General features: G+C 39.7%; 1 protein-coding gene across 3 annotated transcripts in view; it reads right to left on the bottom strand.

Annotated features, from left to right (window-relative positions):
* Window positions 1-208: 208 nt before the first annotated feature.
* The window catches only part of ACO1 (aconitase 1), a 37,947-nt gene continuing 11,500 nt past the window's right edge, over window positions 209-26,655 (bottom strand). For all 3 annotated transcript variants that reach the window (XM_080572936.1, XM_080572937.1, XM_080572938.1), the window contains 20 exons: window positions 26,398-26,509; window positions 24,553-24,721; window positions 20,969-21,106; window positions 18,895-18,964; window positions 18,604-18,787; window positions 16,127-16,266; window positions 14,934-15,105; window positions 14,336-14,436; window positions 13,210-13,326; window positions 11,835-11,994; window positions 8,462-8,597; window positions 7,861-7,945; window positions 7,435-7,591; window positions 6,779-6,903; window positions 5,937-6,041; window positions 5,114-5,256; window positions 3,478-3,625; window positions 2,946-3,068; window positions 1,758-1,943; window positions 209-943 (listed from right to left, as the gene is read on the bottom strand). In XM_080572936.1, coding sequence (XP_080429062.1) covers window positions 830-943; window positions 1,758-1,943; window positions 2,946-3,068; window positions 3,478-3,625; window positions 5,114-5,256; window positions 5,937-6,041; window positions 6,779-6,903; window positions 7,435-7,591; window positions 7,861-7,945; window positions 8,462-8,597; window positions 11,835-11,994; window positions 13,210-13,326; window positions 14,336-14,436; window positions 14,934-15,105; window positions 16,127-16,266; window positions 18,604-18,787; window positions 18,895-18,964; window positions 20,969-21,106; window positions 24,553-24,721; window positions 26,398-26,509 — 2,685 coding nt within the window. In that variant the 3' untranslated portion in view covers window positions 209-829. The remainder of the gene's footprint in view (window positions 944-1,757; window positions 1,944-2,945; window positions 3,069-3,477; window positions 3,626-5,113; window positions 5,257-5,936; window positions 6,042-6,778; window positions 6,904-7,434; window positions 7,592-7,860; window positions 7,946-8,461; window positions 8,598-11,834; window positions 11,995-13,209; window positions 13,327-14,335; window positions 14,437-14,933; window positions 15,106-16,126; window positions 16,267-18,603; window positions 18,788-18,894; window positions 18,965-20,968; window positions 21,107-24,552; window positions 24,722-26,397; window positions 26,510-26,655) is intronic.

Genomic DNA, 26,655 nt, shown 5'->3' on the forward strand with positions numbered 1-26,655 from the left:
GCCGTATTCTGCTGGGTTACAGAAGACTGCCAGTAGCAGACAGCATTTGTATTCTTCTTATCTCCTGTAGATTATTCAAATAATTAAGAACTAAAATATGAGTAGCTAAGATTAGTAGAATCTTGCTCCTACAATGACAGTTGAGTTTAAAGTCAAAGCTTTGTTCTGTGTCTCATTACTGAGGATAACATGAAACAACACACCAAGCTCCTTTAAAATAAGTTTTATTTTATCCATTAGAAATATTATCCCCAATAGGTCCACCTTTTCACAAAGGCTTAGGTTTTAAAGGAACAGAGTTCACATTTTTTTAAATTAATAAAAAGCTAAATAATTAATTTCAGTATTAGATTCAGATTCTGGTCAACTGAATAAGAAAGCAAGTCAATATCAGGTAATCGGGAAAGAATAAAAATTAATTGTATATTGTCAGTTAGTTTTTGGACCACTGATATGAGCATAGAACTGAACTTCAGAGTCAAAGTAAATGGACGAAATATATAAAATCAGCACATTACCTTCAACAGATCCACAGATTCCATCAGTATTTTAATGACTTTTGCACAGTATTCTAAGGTAAGTCAAGCCAACCACCATACAAAAGTAATAAAAGGTTGTTTTCTTTAACTGGGTAAGAGTGTCAAGTTTCCTGATACACAGAATCATTCAGCATTGTGAACAAGCCTTTCGAAAAACTTGTTAAAAAACAAACAAACAAACAACACTGTTCATTTTATGGTTCACACTTTTAAATTCACAACTACTATATGGTTTTATTGCGTTCACCAGAAGCAGGCTTTACCTGGACGGCTTCGCTTTATGTTTTTGATTAGGATGCCATTTTACGAATCATGTAGTTCAGAATGCCGCCGTTGTGGAAGTAAGTGAGCTCCACGTCAGTGTCAAACCTCATGATGGCGTGAAAGGTTTTCCCAGTATCCAGCTGTTGGGGTCAAAGACAGTCATTCAAGCAGCAGAACTTTCCACATGTTACGGGACATGGTAGTAAAATAGAAGATATTATGACAGTTTTGCAATCATAAGAAAAAAATGTGATGGAAAGCCAAAGTGAAGAGGGACTGGACATCAGATTATTTTTTTTTAGGACAAGGTGCCACACTATACCACAGCCAGATGCTTCAGAGGAAGTTTGTTTGAAACAAACCATAATAAATAGACTCTTTGCATTGCGTTTACTGCCTCTCTTAGATTTATTGTTGATTTCAAGCTTAGAGGCATGAAAGCTGATCACCCTTTCAGTATGGTCATTTTCCTGGCTATGGTACAACAGCAATACTAATTTCATTAGCTTTCTATGGAGCTTAGTATGGGAATAAGAAAAGCACAAAGATGAGTGCACAAAGTGAATAAAACTACTTCAGTTTTAAAACTACTTCAGTTTTAAAGAAAACTCCATTTAGTTTCTTCCAGATAAGCTGATGAATTCACTGGGATCACGGCTTTTCCATTTCAGGACAGTTAATGAGATATATATGTAAACAACTTTTGTAGACTACTTCAGACTACTTACTATAGACTACTTTGTGCTGAATGAAACAGTTTGGCCATACTGCTTTTAACTCCCATCATAACAAATCTCTCTTAGAACAACTGTTTTCATCCCCTCCGCCCTTGTCTTGATTCTTTTCCCTTACTAAAAGGAGAGAAGCTTACTGGAAGGCATGTTGTTTGAAGAGACAGTTACTTTGAGTGAAATCATAGTGCTGTAGAACACTCAGCCCTTAGGCATTTCATACCTTGATCTGGATGTTCATCTGCGGTTTTAGTTTTTCAGGAATGATAATTGTATAACGCTCCCTTCCAGTGAGTCCTAGAGTCACCGCATCTTCTCCAGGTAAATACTGCAGAGGAATCACTCCCATCCCTACTAGGTTACTCCGATGAATTCTCTCGTAGCTTTCAGCAAGCACAGCCTTGACACCCTGCGAAGTACACAACACGTATACTTAACTACATGGTTCAGGATAGTCTTTCTGTGCTCACAGGAAGGCAACTGGTATGTCTGAGTTCCCATCCTTCCATTTACCAGCTGCTGTTAGAGGCAGTAAGTCTGTCCAACAGCAGACTCTAGAATGACTTGCTTATATGTCAATTTCCAAACATCTTTAAAAGAAAGAAAAAAAATTGTCAAAAAAATTACAGGCACTTTTTCTGGAATCCTGTGTACCTCTTTAATGTGTTTTATGTAGAGCACCTGTAGTCATTTCTCTAGCTCTTGTTAATTCAATATTGTCCTCCTACACTACATGTTCCAGGTTGCAGTGTAATTGATTTCTACATTTTTGCATGTTAATACAGTTAAGACAAAAATTCACTACTGAAGGAAGGTGAAAAACAAAAAATTAGACAAACGTAATCCTAAACACTAACTCTCTTAAAGCCTTGTATAATAATGTACACAACTATTGCATTAAAAGATTTCACACTAAGAAAACCTGAATCAGAGTTTGGAAAGGCTGCTGAACAGTGTAGGACAGGACAGAGAACAAAACAGATATTCCCCTGTACCTGGATATTATGATCCTATCACAATATTGTTAAGTATTCCTGCAACCTGCATGGTGAAGCAATGCTAAATTTCATATTCACTAATACTACTCTTCACTTATACTTCATAACTTCCCTGGTAAGCAAGCTGAAAAAAGCAGCTGGAAGCAGACCCAAGGCTTACTGAGTTGCATGATGCAACAGTAAAGAAAATGGGCTTTCTGGCTAGATGAAGATCAGTCAAGATTTCCTGCCTGAATGGGCTCTGCGAATATTTAAATAGCTTTGCAATTCTACTGTGGCTCTTGGACACATATTATATTTCAAACTAACTTTTACTATCAAGCTACCCAGGATACTGGTTATAAGCTACTCTTCATAAAAGATGAATTAACTTCTAAGTATTGTCCTTCTTCTAGTTTACTGTAATTACTCACCAAGAGGAATGGTCCTTTGGCTGCCCAGTCTCTGGAACTTCCTGCACCATACTCCTTCCCAGCCAGCACAATCAGAGGATGGCCAGCTTGCTTGTATCTTTCTGCAGCATCAAACACGTCCAGCTGGAATGAAAATACCAAACACTTTATATACTTTTTCTGGGTAGAAATACAGATCTGGGGAAACAACGAAAAAATGTTATCATGTGAAGAGCTGAAGCCCACACTTTCTGCCAAGCTGCATGTCAAGGACGTTAGTTACACAGCGCTTTGTGACTTCTAGCTTGAACTCATTCCTAGCACAAACCTGCACCTTTCACTGTCACTTCTACAATGGTTATCCTCTCCACTAATAAGCCTGATAGCACCCCATTACGTAAGTATGTGTGACCAGCTGCCCTAATACATCTCCACTCCCCTCATTAGCTTTACTCAAAAGACACTGAAATAAATGACTTAAGCTGCAAGGAGGAAAGTTAGTGTTAATCCAACCATCAGTGACCTTCATTTTAAAGCAGCATTTATTACTTACAGTTTCCCCTGAAGGGAAATGGATAGTTTGAGGTCCCTGTTTATCAATAAATTTGTTCACCAGACGAATGTTTGCAAACGTTCCTCTAGCCATGACAGCATCGTTCCCTCTGCGGGAGCCATAAGAATTGAACTCCCGAGGAGTCAAGCTATTAAGGGAAAAGAGAAAAATGAAAATGGGTTAGATTTAGGCTGAAGAACTCTATTTTAAGATAAAATGAGGAACTGGTGTCTCTGAGGCAGGTATGAACACAGTTAGCATCATGGCAGTAATATCCAGTTATCTGATACTTTACACTTCACTTTTCTTGGAAGAAAAAGAGAAAAGAAAAAAAAAAAGAAAAACAGAGAGAGAGAGAGAGAGAGAGAGAGGGAGAGAGAGAGAGAGAGAGAGAAGAGAGAGAAGTTTGCCTACTTAGCCTGGGCATAGAAAGCAGCTTCAATGGCATTCTCACCCTTTGCCCTACAAAACAGTATCTGATACTGACACTTGAATATAGCTATGCTGGTCAAAAGAAGCAATACAAACTTTTCTTAATATCTGGCTACTAAAGATCATAAGGTTATTTATATTACCGTAGTATCTAGAACAAAGATAGAGACACCACTGTGCTAAATGTCTAAAAGGCAAAAAAGAGAGCCCTGCTGGAAGTTAGACCTAAGGAAGAAAAATTTCATTTGGAAATAGGGATATGGGAATGAGGGGAGATTCCACCCTAACCAGTAAAGAAAAAAAATGCTGGAATGTGACATAAAATTGGACAGTTAGTATTGGGCTATATCCATAAGGCAGCTATGAAATACAACATCTGTTTTGTAACGTGGGAGGACTACTTAGATTCCAAAGTGACTGATAGTAGTGGGCCAAAGAGGCCAGAACAGTTACTTGTCAGTAGACCACACAGTTTTAACCAATTTCCTCTCCAGATTTATTGCAGTGAAAATATTTTATTTCTAAAATGTCAGTGCTGTTCCTCAAAATACCACCGAAGGCGTAAGAAATACAAAACCAGAGAATAAACCTAAGTTATTACATGTGAAGACTGAATAGGTAGACTCAGCAAGCCCAGGTCTTGCCTTAAGTTGAATCCACACTACTAAACTGACAGGCTGGCCACAGAAAAAGACCAACAGTTTACAAGTTTGGAGTCTGAACACAATAGCTTTGGCAGTCATGGCAGCTGCACCAAAGCCTAAACTTCCTGATGTTCTGTAGCTCATGACATCCCACATACGTGACATCACTGCACTTGCGAAGAGAAGTGAGTATAGAATCAGATGTTGGCCCCAAGGACTATGACCACAGGAAGAAAAATACACATTTCCATATTTTTGAATTGACTTACTACAAAAACTAGCATGAAAGTTGTCATCTTCCCCTCTCCATACATAGGCCTTCAGCTCTCCAGTACAATAGATACTGCACACCCTACACAAGCTCTTAGAATCAGTGGCAGCTGCTGAAACAGCAGAGAAAGGAATGCTTTTCTTTCTTCTTTTATATATTCTCCATGCATCAGCCAAGGTACACAAATGTACGTGAACAGACAGCAGATACATGTGCCTGTAACATGGTGCAGTAATTGTGGCTTGTTTCCTCTTCTCAATTTGTAAAAAACACAAGAAGTACTGCTTACCCTCTGCTGGTCAAATAACGTGCTGCAGGACTATTCCTTGCTATATTCCCAGCTGGAGATATGTGGTCAGTTGTCACAGAATCTCCAAAACTCAACAGGACATAAGCACCTTCTATAGTTTTGGGGGTCTGAAGAGCCAAAGTCTAAGCCACAACATATACAAAGAAAATCATTAAAACATGACATATAATTCCATAATCTTTCTCAAAAGGGCAAGATATGTACACGAAATTTGCAAAATAGAGCTTCTCTTTCCATACAAGTTAGAAGAAGTCAGAAAAAAAAAAAAACTATTACAATTGTAGATGCTCTTGAACAAAAATTGATACCATGGGTGCTTGTCAGCAAGTTCATGCATGTATAAAATAGATGAGGCAAAAAAGTTAGATGGGGACTTCAACAGCACGTGCATGAACACAGAGTGAGTCCAGGATTCCAGGACATCTGCATGCACTGAAATTTGCATTTTCTTTCAAACAGCGCTGAAATTGCTATCTGAGCACCGAACTATTTAGTGCAAAACACAGACAGAAAGATCTTTGGGTTCTTTTCCTTCACTTGCTTTGTTACTACTTAATACTCCAGCTTAAAAAGAAAGGAGAATTTTCAGAAGTCTTGAAATGACAGAGAGTCCTTGCGATTTTCAGTGCAATTTTCACTTGTGCCTTTGTATTCAAAAGAATACAATGGGTGTGATGCTAACATTTGAGAAACAAGGTCTCAGTAGGCTATGATGGATGTTCCCAGGCCCCTTAAAGTGCCTCTGGTTCAGCTTTAACGTTCATTAAGTTTGCCTTGATTCAAAGGGAAAGCGTGCACGTACCAGACCATCAAAGAAAGGTGGAGACTTGATGTATGTTGACTTGGGATTCCACGTGTATAGCTTGTCTGAGGGAGCTTCTAAGGCATTCCAAGCTTCATTTACCGTCTGGAAAATACATGCAAAAACATCCCATAAATTTATAAATTTTCAGAAGTAATGGAATCATTTCAGATTCCAGGTAAAACCACAAATATGACTTCAGCAAAAGTCTTGCATTTGCACTTTGGGAAGTTCTTATGACACTATAATTAACTTTTTCAAATAATTCTACCTATTAAAAGTAAGTACCCTCCCTAAGTTACAGAAGAGCTGCTTATACAGTTTTCTGACATCTGTTTGTGTTATGTACACAGATAACACTTTATAAGTGTATTTATCATTAATCTTACACTTTCCTAACACGTAAACCTAAAGAACATTTTGTTTCAGCACCTGAGGAAGACATGCAGAAAGACATTACCAAGTACAAGTTTTCCTCTGGCATAAATGATATTAGGTAGCGCAGATGAATTTTATGTCAGCTCAGGAAAAAGTATTTGTGAGGCCGGAATATCTCACTTTCTAATATCAGTCTGGAATGACTGTTTAGAGCCCGCCATCTCTACCTTACACTAGAAAATCATTAAGGAGCAATTTACAGGACATGACTGGCCGTAACAACCAATTAACTTATCAGAAATGATTAAAAAATAATAATAAAAAAATCTCATTTCAACACTTGTCATGAAAGGACCAACAGGAACAGAAGGAAAATGTTCGTTTCATTGCCAAGACCACCTTATCTAACATTTTCAGAATAGCACAGCACATCAGTCAAACCACTTCCCTGAGGATTAATTCACCTCTATTTTTTGGTAGACCTCCTTGAACATCCCAGGAATAACAAACTGACGCTCAACAGCCTGAATCTCATCTCGTGTTGGCCAGATGTCTTTCAGGAAAATCTTCTTCCCCGAAGCATTTATTCCTGTAGAAATTGGTATTGTTATATCTGTTCTATAAATGTTCCATTAAAAAGAAAGAAAGACAAAGAAAAGTGTATCTTGTCATGTCCTTCAATTATGTGGTCCTGCTAGCCTACCCAGAACTCATGAGAAGCACTCTTTTTCATCTACAAGGCTCTGACAGAAGAGGGCCTTGATGATGCCTTTTTTTTGTGATTTACACTGGTCTGCCAGAATGATTTGAAGAAAAATTTAGGTTAGGAAGGATCTTGAGTTGAACTGTCTACTCAAAGAAAGTCTACTAGGTCAGGCTGTTCATGAAAGGCCACCACCCAGATATAACCAAAATATCCCCCATGGAATCTGAATATTGGTCAGACCTATTTTCTCCCTTCTTCCAACATACAGACTCCATTATTACTCTGTTGTTTAACACTTGGTATGCTTTGCATCCCAGAAGCACTCAGGCATTTGAAGCACCTCCTCAGGATAACTGTTTCTGAAGAGCTCAACTCCAATGAGTTCCATTTATAAGCATCCCAGCAGTTTCTTACCCAAAGGCTCTTTCTCAAAGTCGATCCGGATGGTCCCTGCAATTGCGTAGGCTATCACTAGTGGTGGGGAGGCCAGGTAGTTAGCACGGGTGTTGGGATGGACACGCCCTTCGAAATTCCTATTGCCAGACAGTACACCCACTGCTACGAGGTCTCCCTGCAAGAATTTGAGATAAAGGAAGCTGCAGAGCTTGCAGACTCCACACACACAGCAGGTCTGCAGAGTTGCCCTGTGCTGCAACATCAACAACTGGACAGTCACACAACTCTCTCTTTCCACAAGATCCCAAAGCACCTCCCACAGAAAATGGAATATAAATTGAATTTACTTTGTATGCAGGTGAGAAGGTTTAGCTCAAGTACAGCACACAGCAGAGAACAGCTTATCTAAATACGCTGCACAGGAAAATCTGACTGATGCTTTACCTGTGTAATGGCCTCAACAACGGAGTCTGGTAGGGGCCCACTGTTGCCAATACACGTCATACAGCCGTAACCCACCACATCAAACCTAGACAGAGCACAAAAATCATCAGCAAACAAAAAGATATTTTGGAGCAAGGTGTTTAACTAAGCAATTGGGTAGGGTTACTTTCAGAAGATGTACAGTTTTAACAAATGAATTGCTGAAAACAGAATTTTTAAGAATGCTCCATTTTTATCATTGCAATGACTCTCCAGGTACAGAGAGTGAAGAACAGGAAAATGTTTTATCTACCAAGACAGACTACAATATTTTGCCATTTGTGCTATTTAAAAATCATTATTCTGGGGAAAAAACAAACAAACCAAAAAAAAATTTCCTGCGTAAGAACATGAGTCTTCAAGAAGCTACAGAATGCAGCAATCACTCTTCCAAGTTAGCACAAAGTCGGCCAGCACAACAGCAATGCATTAACTCGTGCAGAATCATGCCGTAGGGCATCTGACATATCTTTTAAGCTGTGCAGAGAAATAGTTGTTCTATTGCAGCACTTGTCAGTGCAGTTAAGCAGCCATTGGACAATACTGAGAAAAGCGCTCTTACCCCAGTTGAGAAAGGTAACTCATAACTCCACTCTCCCTCAGATAGTAAGTGACAACCCCACTTCCCGGGGACAGGCTGGTTTTAATGTACGGCCTCACTGTCAAACCAGCTTCAACAGCTTTCTTAGCAAGCAATCCTGAAAAATGCAAATGACAGTTGCAGTTTTTCCTGGAAGTAGTATAGTTTGGTGGATCAACAGGCTAACAGCAGTGCCATTAAACAACTGGAAAACAGAAAGTATTCAATTTCCAGCAATGAAACGGCACAGCTAACTACAGCACTAATCCCTGAGTAACCAGCTAGAGCTCAAGTGTTCCGCTGAACTATAAACCCAGCCTGCAATTTCTGCTCCACTAGAAAGTCACAGGAAGTTACATTCAACCAGGTGCACACACTGGGGCAGCACATAGACATCCAGAATTCAAACAGTTAAGCGAACATTAGCCATCAGACAGACATATTACAAAAAGTGCAATGAAGGATTGTTACCTTCCCACTTATGGCCATCTACTGACCCAGAGCTGAAATGACTACCAATATATGACTTGGTGCATTCGTTACTATCTGCATCTGAGGGCAGAAACTCTGGCCCTTGTCACAAACAAGCTATCTCACAATCTGCAGCTTGTCACAGGAGTGCTGTTTTACTACTCCTGATTTGTAATGTGCATAGAGGTAATTAAGTGGAAGGAAATGTGTTGCCAAAAACATATTTACCCTGACCTTCTTCCTTTTAAATGAACAGTCCATACACAGAGGAACATTCAGAAAACAAACCGTCTCCAGCTCTTTCCCAGGATGGACATAAAACGAGCAGCAACTATGCAAACCATGCAAAACTTCATATTCCCATGCCTCATTTTCTCTCTCACACACCCACTTAGATAAGAAAATAGACATCATCTCTGCTTTGATCCTACATGATCTCCAGAAGAAAGATACCATCAAACTGGTTTGTTTCTGTCAACCGTTTGGCAGCTGTGTTAGACATGGCCTGGAGACCTTCACTTTCAGTGCTGTGAGAAGGCCTAGATTATTAGATTTGGAGGCATAAAGGTAGATAATATATTAAATAATAAAAAAAAAAAGTTCTATCCCTGAAATTGCTGAGGCTTCTTAGGTGTCAGAGAAAGCTGTGGAAACTGGAGCTTTCCAGTTCTCTTGGGTACTTTTCAAAAGGTGACCATGATCAAGATAATCATTCTTGACCGTGAGAGCCTGCCTGAAAGTGCTGGCTTCCATTTTCCTGCAAATACCACCTCTGAAAAGAATGCAAAGTCAAACGCTAAAAGGCAAGAATATGATAGAACTTAAGTTACTTTGAGCAACCTTAGTCCAAAACCTTTTTAAAGTCAGATTAGGCTGACAAAGCTTCTATAACATACACTTGTCCCCACAGACACACAACCCTCAAATACCATTTAGTGCACGGGATCCACTGTTGTTGTTTGAAACAACTATTCATATTCTGGATTTCTCTTAGCTTGGTTAGTAAGTGTTGGTGCATTGACTCTTTTATTCAATTTAATTTCAAATCCCACTTTGAAAGTGAAATGATCATCTTTTCTGTGAGTATCTCTGAGGGTTCTAAACGGTGCACAGTCACCAGAGACTGAGAGAACAATTCTTCCCCTTCTTTACAAGGTCAAAGCTTAAGCGCTGCTTGCTGTATGGAAAGGCAGCAAAACAGGTTGCTGCGCATTATGTTGCAGTGAATGCGTTCAAAGTACCAACTTCATTTGCAGCTGTAGAGCTTTCTGCATGTTAAACCCTTACAGCTATTAAGCTGAGCAAGCTGAAAGATCAGCATCACCACTGCCTCAGAGGAGAGGGTTAAAAATGCACACCATTAGCCTGGGAGCCAAACACTTAAGGAAACTGTGCCCTAAGCTGGTGGAACAACTGAGGGATACACCCACCCGGAACTAAAGGAACAAGACAGAGTAAAGAGAGTCTGCCTGGAGGAAATCTACTTGTTGATCCTCAGAAGAAATAAACACAGCTCAACTTCTGTGATCATGATCGGGATGGACCTGAGAAAAAGAGTGCTGATTTGGTTGTCCTGTCACGGGCAAGTGATTTGGGAGACTTTAATTTTGTTCCTCTGGAAGGACTAAGAAAGAGTCTTCTCTCCCCTTCCCATCCCCCAGCTCCTAGGTGGTGATCATCCCATTCCCTGCTCTTGGGAATTAAAAGACAGATAGCGCCTGTGAAAGGGGTGAGCTACTGATACTGCACAACTCCCAGAGAAAGATGCTAGCCCAAGAAAAAGGTCACATCACATAGACAAACTAGACACAAAGTGACAGTTGTTAGAGGTTGTCCACAAGTCAAGATTTTCCCAGCAACTCGGGAACTCAAGAGAAATTAAAGAAACTTCAGATATCCTCTCTTGCATTACCCATTACACATTCATTCAGACCTTTGAAAAACATAAGCTTGCATCCTACAGTCTTACAAACTAGGAAGCCCTAATGTAGTGATGATATTAACAGTGGCAGGTAACTTCTGTGCATATATTTGCAAAGGAGAGAAAGAAATACGTGTTGGCATATATTGAAGAACCTGAGAAAGGGAGCTGAACTGGGCTAAGACAGTCCAAGCCCTCTGAGCTGACTCCATTCATGCTTTCTTGCCAGAAGCACACATTTGCAATGAGAAGTTTTCAGCTTACACTGTACAGGTTAGAAATGAACCACGTTCTGCCACCAAAACGTAACTGCTTTTCATGACTTGAAATTTTGTGCAGCAAATTCATACTAACTGTATTATAGTATTTGATCAGTGATAAGCAAGAGAGTGGGGGACAAAGTCCACCTCTGACCACTTCTTGGATGCAGTTAATGTGAAAATGACAAGGCTCTGAAAGACAGAAATCCCAGAGAATACAATTTTCCTTCTTTACTTATCCCCACATGCCCTCAGACTCCTGCTCTGACAGCTCAATACATCTCTAGCTAAGAGTATGTTCTGTAGTCTGCTGATAGATAAGAGCACCTCCAGTCTTAAATACACAGACCCTTTTTTACTGTCCCTTTTCTCATGGCTCTCTGACTTTCAATAGCCTCTCCTCAGTTCCAGTCACAGAAGAGCTTTATAATGGTTTCTGTGCACCTGAACATGCGTTAGAGGTTCTGGTTAATTCAGTTCCAGCTTGTTCTGTAGAGAAGACAGTGCAGGAAAAGTACACTTTCTTCAACTCACATTTCCAGCTACTATTTCCAGAATTTCTTCTGCTACCCCTTAGGGACTCATCTCTGTTCTAGCATGCCAAATGATGAAAACAGCATCAGCGTTGTATTTGAATCTTCATAACACACGGCCAGAGCCATAGAGAAACCACTCTTAGATAAAACTGAGCAAATTTACTTACCTGCTCCCAACATAACAGAGGGGTTACTGGTGTTAGTACAGCTCGTAATAGCAGCAATCACTACTGAACCATGAGTGAGCTCAAAGTCACAGCCCTCAAAATTAAATTTCATGACATTGTTGTGTTGATCTGGGGCAATCTGGAACCCCTTGAATCCTTGCTGTAAGAGAAGAAAGAATCCAAAGGATGTCGTTAATATTTTTACTAGAAATTAGCAATGAGATGAGAACTTCATCAATGAGAAGTGTGTGTTAGTCACACCAATTGCTTGCACTGATGTTGAAGGCTTGCATCTCTGGTCAAAGAAGTGGACAAAAATCATTTCCATGAGATCTGTATCCCATTCTCTGTTTACTGGTGCTCAGATGCTTCTAGCTTCACTTGCAAAGGATTCCTGACCACATATCGGAAAGCAGAGACTCATCAGGCTAGCCTTGTTATAAAACCTAGTCCTGAGATTTCAGCTGTAACACATCAGATTTTTAAACTGTGAGTATGAAACAGCGCAAACCTATGCTGCAAGCTGACTTGAGAGGCAAAAACTGAATGAACAAGCAGCCACCGTTTGCAGTGTAAAACATTATGCTTAGAGATTGGGAAGGATAAGGCTATTTAAGGAAGTTTGGAACATGTAACAGATCAAAAGTTATTGAGAATCACTGCAGTTTTTAGTTTCTTCATTTACATCACTAGAGCCCTGTACTGCCACCTAACAGGTAGGGTTACTGTATAAGGTTACCAGAGAGGTTTACTGTATCAGGGAAGGATTCAAACTGATTTTTGGAAACTGACATGTCTGGGCATACTGATTCAAACTAAAATTTTGGTCTTCTTTCAATGCCCATTTTTGACTGGATGAGGTAGAACAAATATTTACTTCTCAAAATGTCTTTTTTTCTGTCTTTATCACCAACATGAAAGAACCATGGAGATAGAAGCAGTATTGAACTGCTGAATCTATTTTGAATACTGAAAGCAAAACTACCTTGTGGAGCTCAGAGCATAACCCAGCTGGAAAGCTGGATGTAGAGCTGGGCAGTTAGCACACAGGTTATCTACTTCGCCTCCTCTACTACTAATACCCAATGTAGTTATTTCAGAAATCCCTACTGCACATTGAACACACATTGGGCATAACAGCGGTCTAAAATTAGAAGGAAATAGTAGTTCAGTAGAAAAGGAACACCTTCACGTGACAGGAATATATACAAAATGAACATTGATGTCATTTTCTGAACTGCATTCAAACACCAATCTCATTCACTTTTTAATAGGCAAGCAAAGAGCTCACTATTTAACCTCAAAATGTAGTTCCTCAAAATGTATTTTTAGAAGCACATACTACTTTGTTGATTCAAATGTTCCCAGTCCCTACCTTCGCTCCTAGACAAGTCTCAAAGTCCTTCTTCATATCTGACACAGCAACTTTGTCCTGGGGTCTTTTTGGTCCACTGCAGCAAGGCACAACAGTATGAAGATCCAACTCAACAACCTATTCAGTAAGAAAAACTGGGGTTCAGTACTGCATGACATGCTGAAGCCAGTTAAGACACAGGTGTACTTGACTCTGCTGTTGAATCAAGGTTAAATCTGAAAATTTTATATTCTTTTTTGTAGAAATTAGAGACATATGAGAAGGGAAAGATCAAAAGTGAAGGAACAGTTCTACTTTTAGACCCTACTAGCTCCCAGGTATGGCTCTCAAAAGTAGCCCAGTTATTGAAAAATGGATGTGTGACTGAAGCAACTGAACAACGTACGTCGTTCTGAGAATTAAGTCCTTTCACATGTTAACAGCAGGGTCCTTTTCATAAAACAATGATGTGGAGAAATTCTGGTATTGGCATAAACCAGAGCAGAGTATTTGTCTTGGCCCTAGGGAAAAAGTTCAGAGTCTATTGTGAAACATTAGAGATTATCCTATTTTCTTATTCCTCACCCATGTTTCATCTTTGTTTTTGTAGTTCATTTCCACATTTACTAAAGTTTTTGAATAACCATTCAAACCCAAACATAACTTACAAGAAAAATTCTTAAAGTAGAGAAAACTGGGACTATTCTGGAGTTGCCTAGACACAAACTAAGATCTTGATTTTCTTTCATAGAATACAACTTGTCTGCAGTTACTGAGCTTCTAAGTGTCCTGATTCACACAGTAAAATATGTTGCTGAACGTAAGAACAGGGGACAAGGCCTACAGAGACCACATCGACACCATCTTCAAGAGCTCTGTTCAAGTCTGGACTGAAATTCTTATAACAACATGGAACCAGTCATGGTATCTGCACCAGCTACAGCTCAACAGACAGCCAGTCTATACTTGGAGACCAGCTGACTCAACTCAGAGCCCAGTGGAGTAAGACAGCTGTGCAGATCAAGCCAAAGGAATAGAAGGATAAGGAGTCCCTTGATTATTTTTAGTTTCTGTGAAAAACAGACAGTAGTCATATTAAAATATGGCAAGATATAAATCAAGGAGCCAAACAACAATAATTTCTAACCTGTGTGAAGTCTGGATCCTGAGAGGAATTCTTGAAATCTCTTAGCATTCCCACAGCCTCCAGATACTTTTTTGTGCACATAACTTTCTCTTTATCACGGCCTAAGGTGAAAGCCAGATATAGCAAAAAAAGAAAAAAAGAAAAAAAAGGCAAATGAAACAGGAATTAGTATATGACAGAAAGTAAAAATGCATGACTAAGGCTATTTCACACTGATCACACTATACATTGCACAACAAGACTCTTTTAGTGCAAATGTTAGGGACTCACTAGGAACAATGCAACTGAGCAGACTTAGTGGCTTTTGCAGAACAAAAGCTTAGGTTATTGCTTCTGTAAAACAAAGGCTTAGGTTATTGCTTCTGTAATCTGGACAGTCTAGGTTCAAGCAGCGCTAAGCAGATAGGTGGAAAACAATCTAAAATTTTACTCTTCAGAAACATGGACGCTAAGCAATAAACGGCTTGAAAAAGCAAATATGGATTAAAAAGCACCCAAGTTTATAAGGCTCCACCTGATTCAACCATGTCGTTGATTGCACCATACAGACTTGGGATCCCTGCTTTCAATCCCACCTTTAGTTTCTCTTACAACTCACCAGTTTGCACCAGGTACCCAATGCTAATATCATCCACTGGGAAATAGGCAGCTGTTGCTCCATATTCGGGACACATGTTGGCAATGGTGGCTCGGTCAGCAATTGACAGCTGGGCTACACCAGGACCAAAAAACTCCACGAATTTACCCACAACTCCAACTTGGCGAAGGTGCTGTTATAAAAATATAGTGACTATGTCATTGCTAGGTACAAATTGACCTGTGTATGTAAGGTATGAAATCCTGCTTTTGACTTCGTGATTTAGTTTGCCAAAGTCTCCTGGTTTCAAATAGCTATAGAACCCTTAGAAGAGATTTCACAAAGATGAGGATGCAGAGATATGAAGTTTCAATAATAAGATACAACACAGGGATGTATTCCTTTTGAACTTGCTCTTCTTCTCAATTAAACTAGAGTCTATCTTTGAACAACTGTGTTTATCTTAACATGACTTTCCAAGGAATGAAAAGTGTGGTCTCCTTTTCCAGTAAACCCTGAAAGATAGGGAAACAGGAGGAACCAGCTGCACAAGTACACAAATCAAACTGCAAATGTTTGAAAACATACAACACCTGAATGAACTCAGAATCTCAACTTTCCTGAGCTGGAGGTTCTTTCTAGAGCCAGCATTCTAGGATGAATATATAAGTACCAGATTTCTGAGCTCCCACTCAACAGTACTGCTGACCCAGTAATACACTTAATTCGGTCACAAGTCACAGAGTAAATAAAAATATTATGAGCATGTGAGCTAAACACCTGTAAATCAAAGAATTCAGACTGCAGCACTTTCTGTTTTCAAGTTTTACATTACATTACTCTAAGCAAGGCATTCAAATAAAGAGTCAACATGCTTATTTTGAGGTGATAAAGAATCAAGAACCTTTTACAAGCTTTGCTGTTCCTAAATAGGTCTGCACATGAGGAATTGAACTGGCCGTGAGGTATCAGCTCTCTGTTCTGTTTTATCTGGCTTTTGGGAAACAGATTTGCATAGCAAATTCACAGTTGTCTTTGGGCAGCTGATTCCAACCCACAGAGCAACAAAGCTTAAAATACAAAGAAACAAAAAAGACCAAAATGACTACATGGAAGTACACAGAGGGCTCCTAAGTATGCAGTACAGTGGCTCTGTCTTACAGTACATGCACAGGTTCCAGCAAAAACAATAAAACAGCAGACATGTTCATTACCTTGGTAATGGTGAGCACTATGTCAGTGGATGTTACCAGTGGCTGTGGGTTTCCTAACAGCTTATAGCCAACCACCTCAGGAAGCACCATGCTAATTGGCTGGCCCAACATCACTGCTTCTGCTTCAATGCCACCAACACCTGGATGCAACAGAATTACACAATCAGACCATCCAAAAGATAGCGAAGTGTCAAATATACCCATGAGATACGTTTATTTTGATTTCTTGATTTAAGGTGTGAAAGAGAAGAAGGCACACAGCAAGACAGATTGATCCCTCTGTGAACAGACATTCATCATCCTGTTCCAGTTTTTGCAAGGCTGGGCCATTTTTATTTCCTTTGGCTTCACATTTTCAATCTTGTTCCTCAGCTAATAGATGGATTTTCAGATAAATCTAAGTAACTCACTCCGAGGAGACTTGGCTTTTACAACAAGAGATGTAGAAGTTTTATTTAATGACTTAACCATGCAACGAATAAACAAAGAACAAAAACCCTGATACGGCTTGAAACATGGTGCACTGTTTGTGAACTGTATTACAGACCACAACTATTTGTTATCAAATAAAACCTGAAAAGTTATTTCAAAGAAAGGAAAGAGTACTGGTGTCATGGGTATAGACTGTTCCCTGCCCATGGCAGATGGTTTGGAACTAGATGATATTTAAGGTCCCTTCCAATCCAAACTATTCTATGACTCTAAAGGTTATAGATTTTTCTAAAAAATACTTAATAGAAATAGCTACTTGTTAAAACAATCTTCTTTAAGTCTGTTAAGTTTCAACAGGGCTTTATCATGTGCGGGTGGGAACCTCTGTGTAAGCACACCTGTATTAGAGGAATGCTGTTCAGGTGACTACCTCATCTTACTCAAGTATCAAGATGTCATAGTCATATGCAATCTTAAAAACACAATGCTTCTTATTCACATGATTTTAATTAGCCATTAAGCATCTGTTCTATAACTCTTTGCCTGTAGAAAGTCCCTTGCATGTTTATCTTCCACTTTTAAACCTCCTATGTTTTGTTTAGTTTACTTAATACTGAGCTAGAAAAACTGCCTGTAATACTTGCTTATGCATGCCAAACTGCTACTCCTATCATTATTCCCACTTAATGGTCCCGAAAAATAATTTCCAATTTATTTTATGCAAAATGATACACCTACATCAATTAAAGAGAGAAATCTGTGAAAGATCCAGTCACATGACTCCTTTCAGTTGATGGTGGTGAGCCAGTTGTCAACACAGTCAAGCTGGTGGGCAAACCTGTCTGGCTACCATGGACAGGCATGAAGCAAGTTCAGCACTACCAGCCACTAGCAAGAAATGCTGGATTCAAGAGTGCATGCTTTGAGTATGTATGTTATGGACTATGCCCAGCCATACTTTTCAAATTCTGGAGCAACATGAGGCTAAGTTTACAGGCTTACTCTTCCGAGCAGCTACTGGTATTTTGCAACATCATCTGAGCATGATGGTCCCATGTGCAAACTGCAGCCAAACACAGGATAAAAGAGACATCTATCTCAAAGATGTCATGGCTTTAAATAAAGTCAACTTGTGTGCATCTGTATAACCAGGTCAGCAGAAATTGTTCCATCCTTGACAGGATGCTTCAATCAGTATTTCTACAGCGGTATAACACAGGGCAGAAAACCCACAGTTCCTTGCATCACATGTGCCACTCAGAACTTGACAAGGATCTTTGTGAACGACTAGCATATGCTGTTTAAAAGCAGCACGTCTTGCGTTTTCGTACAGTATCTGTTTCAATAGTGCTCCTATGACCACACCACAGGAAAATCAGAAGTTCAGCTCAGGTTTTTGCTACCACGTCTAGTATGACTGCAAATACTTTCATTTTAGACCTATGTATTTAGTCAATAATCGAAACACTGCAGTTTGCCACTGGCAGCAAAAAAGGAATTACTTTTATTTGTTTCTGTAAAAAGTATGCTGCAGACTACTGATATCAGACCATACCTTGTAGCTTTTTTTTTTTTTTTCCCCTCAGCTCCCTCCCTGGCCATATTTAACCTATTCAGACTCAGTCAGCACCTTCAGCCTAAAAAAGCCTTTTCAGTACTTTGTGATATGGCAACACTTTGGAACTAGCTAAATGATTACGGAACAAACGGACATACACTAATACTTCACTTCCCTTCTAATTTTCTAAAGCAGATGTTGCCTGGGAACTGGCTGGGCTTCAGTATGCTAATGGTATGTGAAAAGTGATCATCTTTTGCATGCCTTGTTTTTGCATTTTTTCCTTTCACTTATTGAACTGCCTTTATCTTCGCACATGATTTTGTTTCTCGGTTTTCCCTTCTGATTCTCTCCCACATCCTGCTGAGGGGGAAGCGAGTGAGCAACTGAAAGGTGGGGTTTACCTACCAGCTGAGGTCAACTCACAACAGTCTGAAAAACAGCTTAATCAGCCAATGGACTATTCATGATGAGCTACTGCACATACCCCAGCCAAGCACTCCCAAGCCATCTATCATGGTAGTGTGCGAGTCTGTGCCCACCACACTGTCTGGATAGTAGTAGCCGTCCTGATCCATCACCACTCTCGCTAAGTACTCCAAGTTCACTTGGTGGATGATCCCTGAGCCTGGTGGAACAATCCTCATGTTTTTAAAAGCCTGAGAGCCCCACTGAAACAGAAAGAAGTGGATCAAAAGTTTTCAACACACATAAGCACTGGAACAAGTTTTGTTCGTTCCATCTTTGGATGTGCAAATCAGATCAACTCTTTCTGTACCTTTAAGAACTCAAACCTTTCTTTGTTCCTTTCAAATTCCAAGTCCTGATTCTTTTGCAAGCTGTCTGATCTGGAAGTGAAAAATAATCAGCTGTCAGAAAAGAAACAAAAAGTGTCCACCTGATATTTATGTACGGTCAGATATACTCAAAAAGTGAAAGAAGAGTTATTACCTAATTTAAACATTGATCAATCTCATCTTTTAATCTCACCCCAGCTGTAAACTACAGGCAGTTATAGTGTAGGTTGCCTATAGCATTTAAGAAGTCTTAGAGGTAAAACCTGAAGTTTGGTAACAACTCAAACACTGATCTGCATATTATATAGGTGGTAGGCCTGAAACTTGTAGTTTGGGAAGACCTAGACTACGCATTACACCATTGTGAAGTTTTCAAGACGTAAACCTAGAGAAATCAGCAAAGTAGTAAAGGGAGCTGGAACACAACTGCCATGCAACTTTGGTTAAACAGAGGCTATCACTGGTAAGTGACTGTATGGTTCTTCCTGAAGCCCCCCTGTTTCTATATGGACAGTGCTAACAAACTTTCCACTTACAGCAGCTCCCTAACTTAGGGCTGAGGTGTTAGAAAGAACTGAAGCATGGGGCTGGCCAATGTTGTCTACGTATATGCAAGGCCCACGTAGACTCAAAATAAGGTTAAAACAAGAAGTAGTTATTTGCAAAAAACTATCTAAATAGAGTCCTGGATAGTAATGATAACATAAAATGAACGTTACTGTAATACATAGAAAAAGGATCAAAATAATTGATTTCATCCTGTGGTAAAGATGAAATCATACCTTGTTCAGAAAGAAACACACTGTTTCCCAAGTTTCCCTGTTTCCCACTGTTTCCCATCTTAAAAATTATGCAGATGCCAATTACAAACCAAAAAGGTTAGGCTTTTAGTTTATTAGATTGGTGTTAGAATGCCTATTACCCCAGAGATCAGTCTGGAAATTATTTTTAATTTTGTGTCTATTTCTAAAATCCTTAGTGCTATGTTAAGATTTAGATACAACACTTCTAACGAAAACTAAAAGGAGTTGATTTTTGACAGCAATGTATGTCAAAATTTTTTCGCCTTTTCTCTCTCATCAGCCATGAAAGGGCACCCATGAATTTGTATCCTTATGAGTCTACAGTTTTAAAAAAAAGATAAGAAAAGGTTACATTTAAAATCTTTCTTTCTTCTATGAAGTAGATTTTATGATACATTTTTGCTCAAAAGTTCAGTATTTTTACTCTGAAGAGGCCTTGAAATATTGGCACTGACAGAATGTTCTTTATGTTCTTTAATTTCCACCTTCTATTACTTTTCTTCCTTGTAATGCCATAATTTAAGTGGCCTGCTTCAAAACCATCTCATACAGAGCGAAATAAATACACAGTATTTTAGCAGACCAACATACTTCAGAAGTTTGGAAAATGGAAGGAAACCACCAGGAAACATGTAATTGCAGGATCCGCTTTGAAGAGTATTTTGGGAGGCACACGTTTACAGACCATGGAGGTTAAAAGGACCCTTATGTATTGTATTTACTTGCAGGTCTAGTAAGTGTTTGTCTGTCTCTTGCATACTGAAGAGTCATTAGCATTATGCTTTCCTGTACTTTTGGGGACCATATTAATCAATGTGTTCTCTGTGGAGGTATTAAACTAGCAAACAGCTGGTTTAGGGCAGCTCAGGTCTATTCCTATATTAATAAGGAAGAAAGGAGACAGTCTTGCTTGTCCTTTCCAAAAAGGCCCACAAGGTCAAAAAGTGCATGTGGAAAAAAGTTATTTCTGAACAACTAATAATAATGCGATATTATTATGGAAAATTGTGATCACCACAGGTCTGGACTGTGCCTGTTTCCATTAACATTTATTCCAGGCTTGTGCTACTTAGGAATGCTCTACAGAAAAAAAAATAAAAAATCCATTTTGTTCACAACAGCAACACATACAGCAGTTTAACTTAATCACTTGCTAGGGTCCAAATGCTTCAGTATCACCAATTACACTATCAGTAATCGGAACTAGCTTCCTAATTAACCTTAAGAAGTAAGAGTGAATTTGTGTCCTTACCGCCTGTTAAAATCAACCTGGATGGAGTGATCTATCACTAGATCAGCAGGACAGATAGGATTGATTTTTTCAGGGTCCCCACCAAGTTTCTTCATAGCATCACGCATTGCAGCAAAGTCAACAACAGCAGGTACCCCACTAAAATGAAAGAGAATTAGAAAAGGTGAAAATCTTGAAAAGAAAATAAACAAAGACAAAACAAACACAACCCAGGTCCTGAGACTCAGAATAGACATCTACTGCCATATATGAAGCAAACCATAGCCTTACCCTAAGCCTTGCCATCACTACTCTACTGCAGAGATGGTACCCTTGGGAAGATGAAGTCAGAAGAATAGAAGAGACAGAACTGTATTTACATCCTGAGCATTGTAAAAATGAAAAACTAAAACCATAATTAAACCAAAAAAAACCAGAAGCATTTTAACATGCTTGGCTGGGACTCTGGAAAACTAGTCCTAGTCAGCATTCCTTTGGGACCTTGAACTGGTTTCTCTTCTTTTGCTCTGTTCCTCTCTCCTCTCCAGTCACGTAAAAAATAATAATAAATGGGGGAGGTGGAGGAGAAAACAACAATACCCTTCCTTCCATTCTCTGTTTCTTTAGCTGATTTTAAGGCAAGGACCACCTCTTCCAAGGTATGTGAAGCACAGGAGAATCTTCTCCCTATTTAGAGATGTACATGCCGTACTTCTGCTAGTTTCACTGGCAAAGCAGGGTATCACACTCCTTAAATTACAAAGGATGTGACTGCAGAACACCTTTGCAGAATACCTGTATTTTCAAAAGTGCATTTCAGTTGGGAAACCCTCTTGCATAACAATGCATCTGATTTTGCTGATGGCTAACTCAAAAAAAAAAAGCTGTCTGTGTTATGTGCACTTGCAGCCCAGAAAGCCAACCACATCCTGGACTGCATCAAAAGCAGCATGGCCAGTAGGATGAGGGAGGTGATTCTCCCCCTCAGCTCTGCTCTCATGAGACCCCACCTGGAGTGCTGCATTCAGCTCTGGGGCCCCCAGCACAAGAAGGACGTGGAAGTATTAGAATGAGTCCAGAGGAGGGCCAGGAGGAAGATCAAGGGGCTGGAACACCTCTGCTGTGAAGACAGGCTGAGGGCACTGGGGTTGTTCAGCCTGGAGAAGAGAAGGCTCTTGGGAGGCCTCACAGCGGCCTTCCAGTACTTAAAGGGGGCCTACAGGAAAGATGGGGAGGGACTCTGTGTCAGGAGGTGCAGTGATAGGGCAAGGAGTGACGGCTTTGAACTAAAAGAGGGTGGATTTAGGTTAGATATAAGGAGGAATTCCTCACTTGGAGGGTGGTGAGGCACTGGCACAGGCTGCCCAGAGGAGCTGTGGATGCCCCATCCCTGAAAGCGTCCAAGGCCAGGCTGGATGGGGCTTTGAGCAACCTGGTCTTGTGGGAGGTGTCCCTGCCTGTGGCAGGGGGGTTGGAACTGGATGGGCTTTAAGGTCCCTTCCAACCCAAACCATTCTATGGCTCTGTGATACGCCTGTATGGATCTGGCATCATTCAGTATCCTATGGAGAACAAGTTTGTGCAAGAGCAGCCCAAAGGATCAAGACTTTGTTTTGAACTCATTATAAGGACACTATTAAGACTTTTAACTACAGCAGAAACAATGCAGGAAGAATCACAGAATGGTTCAGGCTGGCAGGGACATCTACAGGTCATCTGTTCCAACCCCCTTGGTCAATAAGGGCCATCTACAGCAGGCTGCCCGTGCTTCAGATTATCTCCAAGAAGGGAGACTCTACAACCTCTCTGGGCAACGTATGCCAGTGCTATGTCACCCTCACAGCAAAGAATTGCTTCCTAATGTTCAGAGAGAACCTCTTGTTTTTCAGTCTTTTTGTCCTGTCACTGGGCACCGCTAAAATGAGACTAGATCCATCCTCTTCATACTCTCCCTTCAGGTACTGATATATATTAATAAGATCTGCCCTTAGCCTCTTCTTCTCCAGCCTAAACAGTACCAATAAAGAAAAAGCTTTGTAATTCCTGCAGAATTTTAGTTTGAAAAACCTGAGTGTTTACAGAAAAAAAAAAGGCAAAAACAGGCTCCGTGTTATCTAGCATTGACACAATTAACTGCTTAGTAGTTTGAAGAAGGTTTTTTTCTGTCCCAGAATATGCATACACCAAGAAAAACAGCAGATGCTGTATTATGCTTCCTGGCTGGATTTGAGGGAGGGCAAGCTTGGGAGCAGGTGAGAGGAAGCGTTATTTTGCCAGCTACAAACATTATACAATTGAAAAGAAACAGATACAACATCCTTCTACATTTGTACCTGAACTCAGCATACTTGCAGAGCAGTCAGATCTAGGAAATTCAATAATTCTAATCCAGGATCTGTCAATGTAATTGTTGTATGTCTTCTGTAAAGCTGGCAAAGACTGCACTTTCCAAAAGCTCCCTCACAGGGGCATGTTCGAGAGCTTGTTTTTGAACACAGCTGCTCTGCAGACTTAACAGGGAGATTTTAAAAACTCAGTAGGAGAGTAAGGGGCAAAAAAGAAACTCAGTAACAAAGGGAGCAAAGTTTGCTTGTAAGTTTGGCTTCCTCTGTACTCGATTTTTTTTCAAATATTAACAACAGCCGGTAGGAGGAAAAAAAAAAAAAGGTAGGAAATCAGCACTTTTTTCCAACTGAAGCTTTGTCAGTTTTTCCAAATGTCTTCAGAATTTGACCTGTGTTGGGCCTTCGGGAAAACCAGAAGGTATGACAGTTAAGACACATTACTGTTCTGAGGAATAAAATCAATTCACATCTTAGCAGCATGGGGCTTACCAGAGATGAACTGAAATCTCTCTTTCTGTACAAAAGTTCAGGGCAAAGGTACAAAGGAAAGTGGATTTTCATACTGTACTATATATTCATACTACATATTTTTCAAATACTGGATTAAAAAGAGTTAGAAGTTACCGTTCCACCTGAAAATTGGCTTTCCACAACTATCAGGGACTATTACACACTGACATAGGGAAATTAACACCACTGCAATACAAGCACCTTGTTTTCAGAGTCCATTAGGTAGAAATCTCAACTGGTATTTCTGGGAAAAAGCAGACACTTATTTTTTCTAAAGCAGAGAAGTCTTTAAAAATATATATTTGGAATAATACTGATTCAAAATAGAAAATAAATGATGTGGGTTATAAATGAGAATTGAAAAGGGTAAAATATTGAAAGCAAGAGCCCCTGCAAAATATACCAGAAAATAAATAAATAAATAAAAACTAACAGTGACCTTTTAACCCTGAATTCCTTCATTTGGATGCAAATTTATCCATCTCATTTTCTCCCTTGCCATTTTTCAAGAATTTCATAAATATACTTATTTCTCCACCCCAGAAGTACTTCATCTAGTGCTTTTAACACAAGTGTTTGCCTCCCCAGGTGCTGTCTGTTTGTTGTATAACATCCAGGAAAGATGAAAAAAAATGCCTGTTAAACATTTAATTGCTATTCCTTCCTTTAGCTCACCCTCTCCACCCCAAGCTGAGCACTGCTGGACTTTCAAGAGCCCCTCTTCCTGGCTTTGGAGATCATCAAACTCACGTGAAGTCTTGGAGAATAACTCGTGCAGGCTTAAATGGCACTTCAACATTCTTGTGTTGCACGACTTTCCAATTGAGAATATTCTCAACATCTTGCTTCTTCACGAGGAACTCATCACAGTTACGGATTGCTGCTTCCAAGAGGACTCGAATAGAAAATGGCAGACGTGCTGCATGGGTAAGAGGCAATTAACAAATTAAGCTTTTACATTAGGGACTAACTTTATAACTAAACAAGCATAGACTTCCATGCCCAGAGCAGATGGCTCCTCTGGTGCTGTCCTCAAATTCTGACGAGGCTTTATTCCAATTTATCAGACACCCATTTCTATCTCCCAGCTTTGCCAGGAGATCAGTGCCAACTGACCCGTTCCACTCAACTCCTACAACAGATTAACTGTTGTTGTTCCTTTGAGACAGTAGAAAGTAATGGTGAAAGGACTGCTTCCCACTGCTCTCCCTGCCCTCCACAGTGACTCTACTCTGGAAACAGACTGTGCTCACCTAGTTTTCTCTACAGTTTCTTCTCACTCTTCGCACTGAACACAGAAAACCAAAGTTTTCTACCTGGCAAAGTGGAAAGCACACATTTGATGGTCTAACCAGTTTCTTTTTCTCCAGAGATGGAGAATGAAACTGAACTGCAGCAAGACTGTGCATCTGCTGATCTTCTAGTTCAAGTCAGAAATACTTATATAAGATGACACAAAATATTAGAGCAGTCCTGACAGCTCTATTGCAAGCAACAGGTGTGAAGAAAAAATAAAAGCTTCTCTGCCCTCCCTTTCTTCATTCACTGTAATAACAGCTGTTTGATTTTGTCTCAGAGTATATCAATTCAAAAATCCGAGAAGTCTGTCCTAACTTTCTATCCAGGGCTCCCCAGACACAGAAGTCACTTAGTCAGAAACACTTGTGGAGGCTTTTTTGGTTGGTTGGTTTTCAATTCCACTACACCCAGTTGCTAAGTTATTCCATTTCTCTTCTGCACAGTGAAAATTACACCTTTTTTTTTTTTTTTTTTAAAAAGAATCTGGACATTAGGATCGGAATAAATCAACTGGTAATACCATATAGGTATTTGCCTGTTTCTTCAGACTCATCTCTGCTTTTAAGAGACAAAGTCCACCATAAATTCATTCCTCATTTACACCCTGTCTGAGCTTGCAATGGATATGTATTGCTGACATTCAGAGAAAACATTCCTCCTCTTCCAAGTTTGTTTCCTGAATTCTCCTTAATCACCTGTTTCCTCTTCGAAAGAGGAAAAACACCCAACACAGATAGCTGTGTTATATATGCTATAGATACTGACTCAGAAAGCCAGTGGCATGGATTGTATTATTTCTACCAGTGCCACATGGAATATACCTGAGTACATTCAGGTAATGCCAGAAGACCAAGAGAAAAAGCCTCCTCAGAAACAATTATTCTAGCCTCTATTCTTTCTTCCTTTTAAAGCTGAACAACCCTTCTGGATGATTTAGTCCTGTCAGCGTTAAGTCCTTTCCAGCCTTTCACAGTGGCAGGACAGTATATGAAAAAACTTGCTCTCTTGGTTTTGGCTAGTCCTCCTCATTCACTCAGGACAAACAAGACTGCAACATGCAGTTTGTGTGCACAGCATGTTGAAAAAAATAATTGTCAACTTGCCAGCACTTCTGTAATCCTAAATTTCCAGAAATAAATTTTGCTATAAGTTTGTTTTCAATAAACATTTCTGAATACATTTTTCTCTCCATGACTGTACAATCAGAAACCAAGTAGCATCCAATGTTGCAATGTCTCTTTCTCAAGTACTGCTCATCAGTGCTAACCAAATGCTTTCTTTATGTTGTCAACATACCATATCTCACATCTTCCAATTTGGTCAGATTAAAGAACTTCTTCAGGGGCTGTTTAGGGTCTAGCGGCTCCACAATCCGTACAAAAGGGTTGCTCATGGTTATTAAAGACACCTAGTGTCCCAAAAACACAAAAGAAAAAGAAAAAAAATCAGAGCCATTTTCACAGTATCTGCCCACATAAAAAGGACATGTTCCACAATCCCACAAAATATATGTCCCACGTGCAAAACCTATACCAGACAAAAGGTACTGCACAG

This window comes from Anser brachyrhynchus (assembly GCF_964034855.1).
Source record: "Anser brachyrhynchus genome assembly, chromosome: Z".
NCBI classification, from domain to species: Eukaryota; Metazoa; Chordata; class Aves; order Anseriformes; family Anatidae; genus Anser; species Anser brachyrhynchus.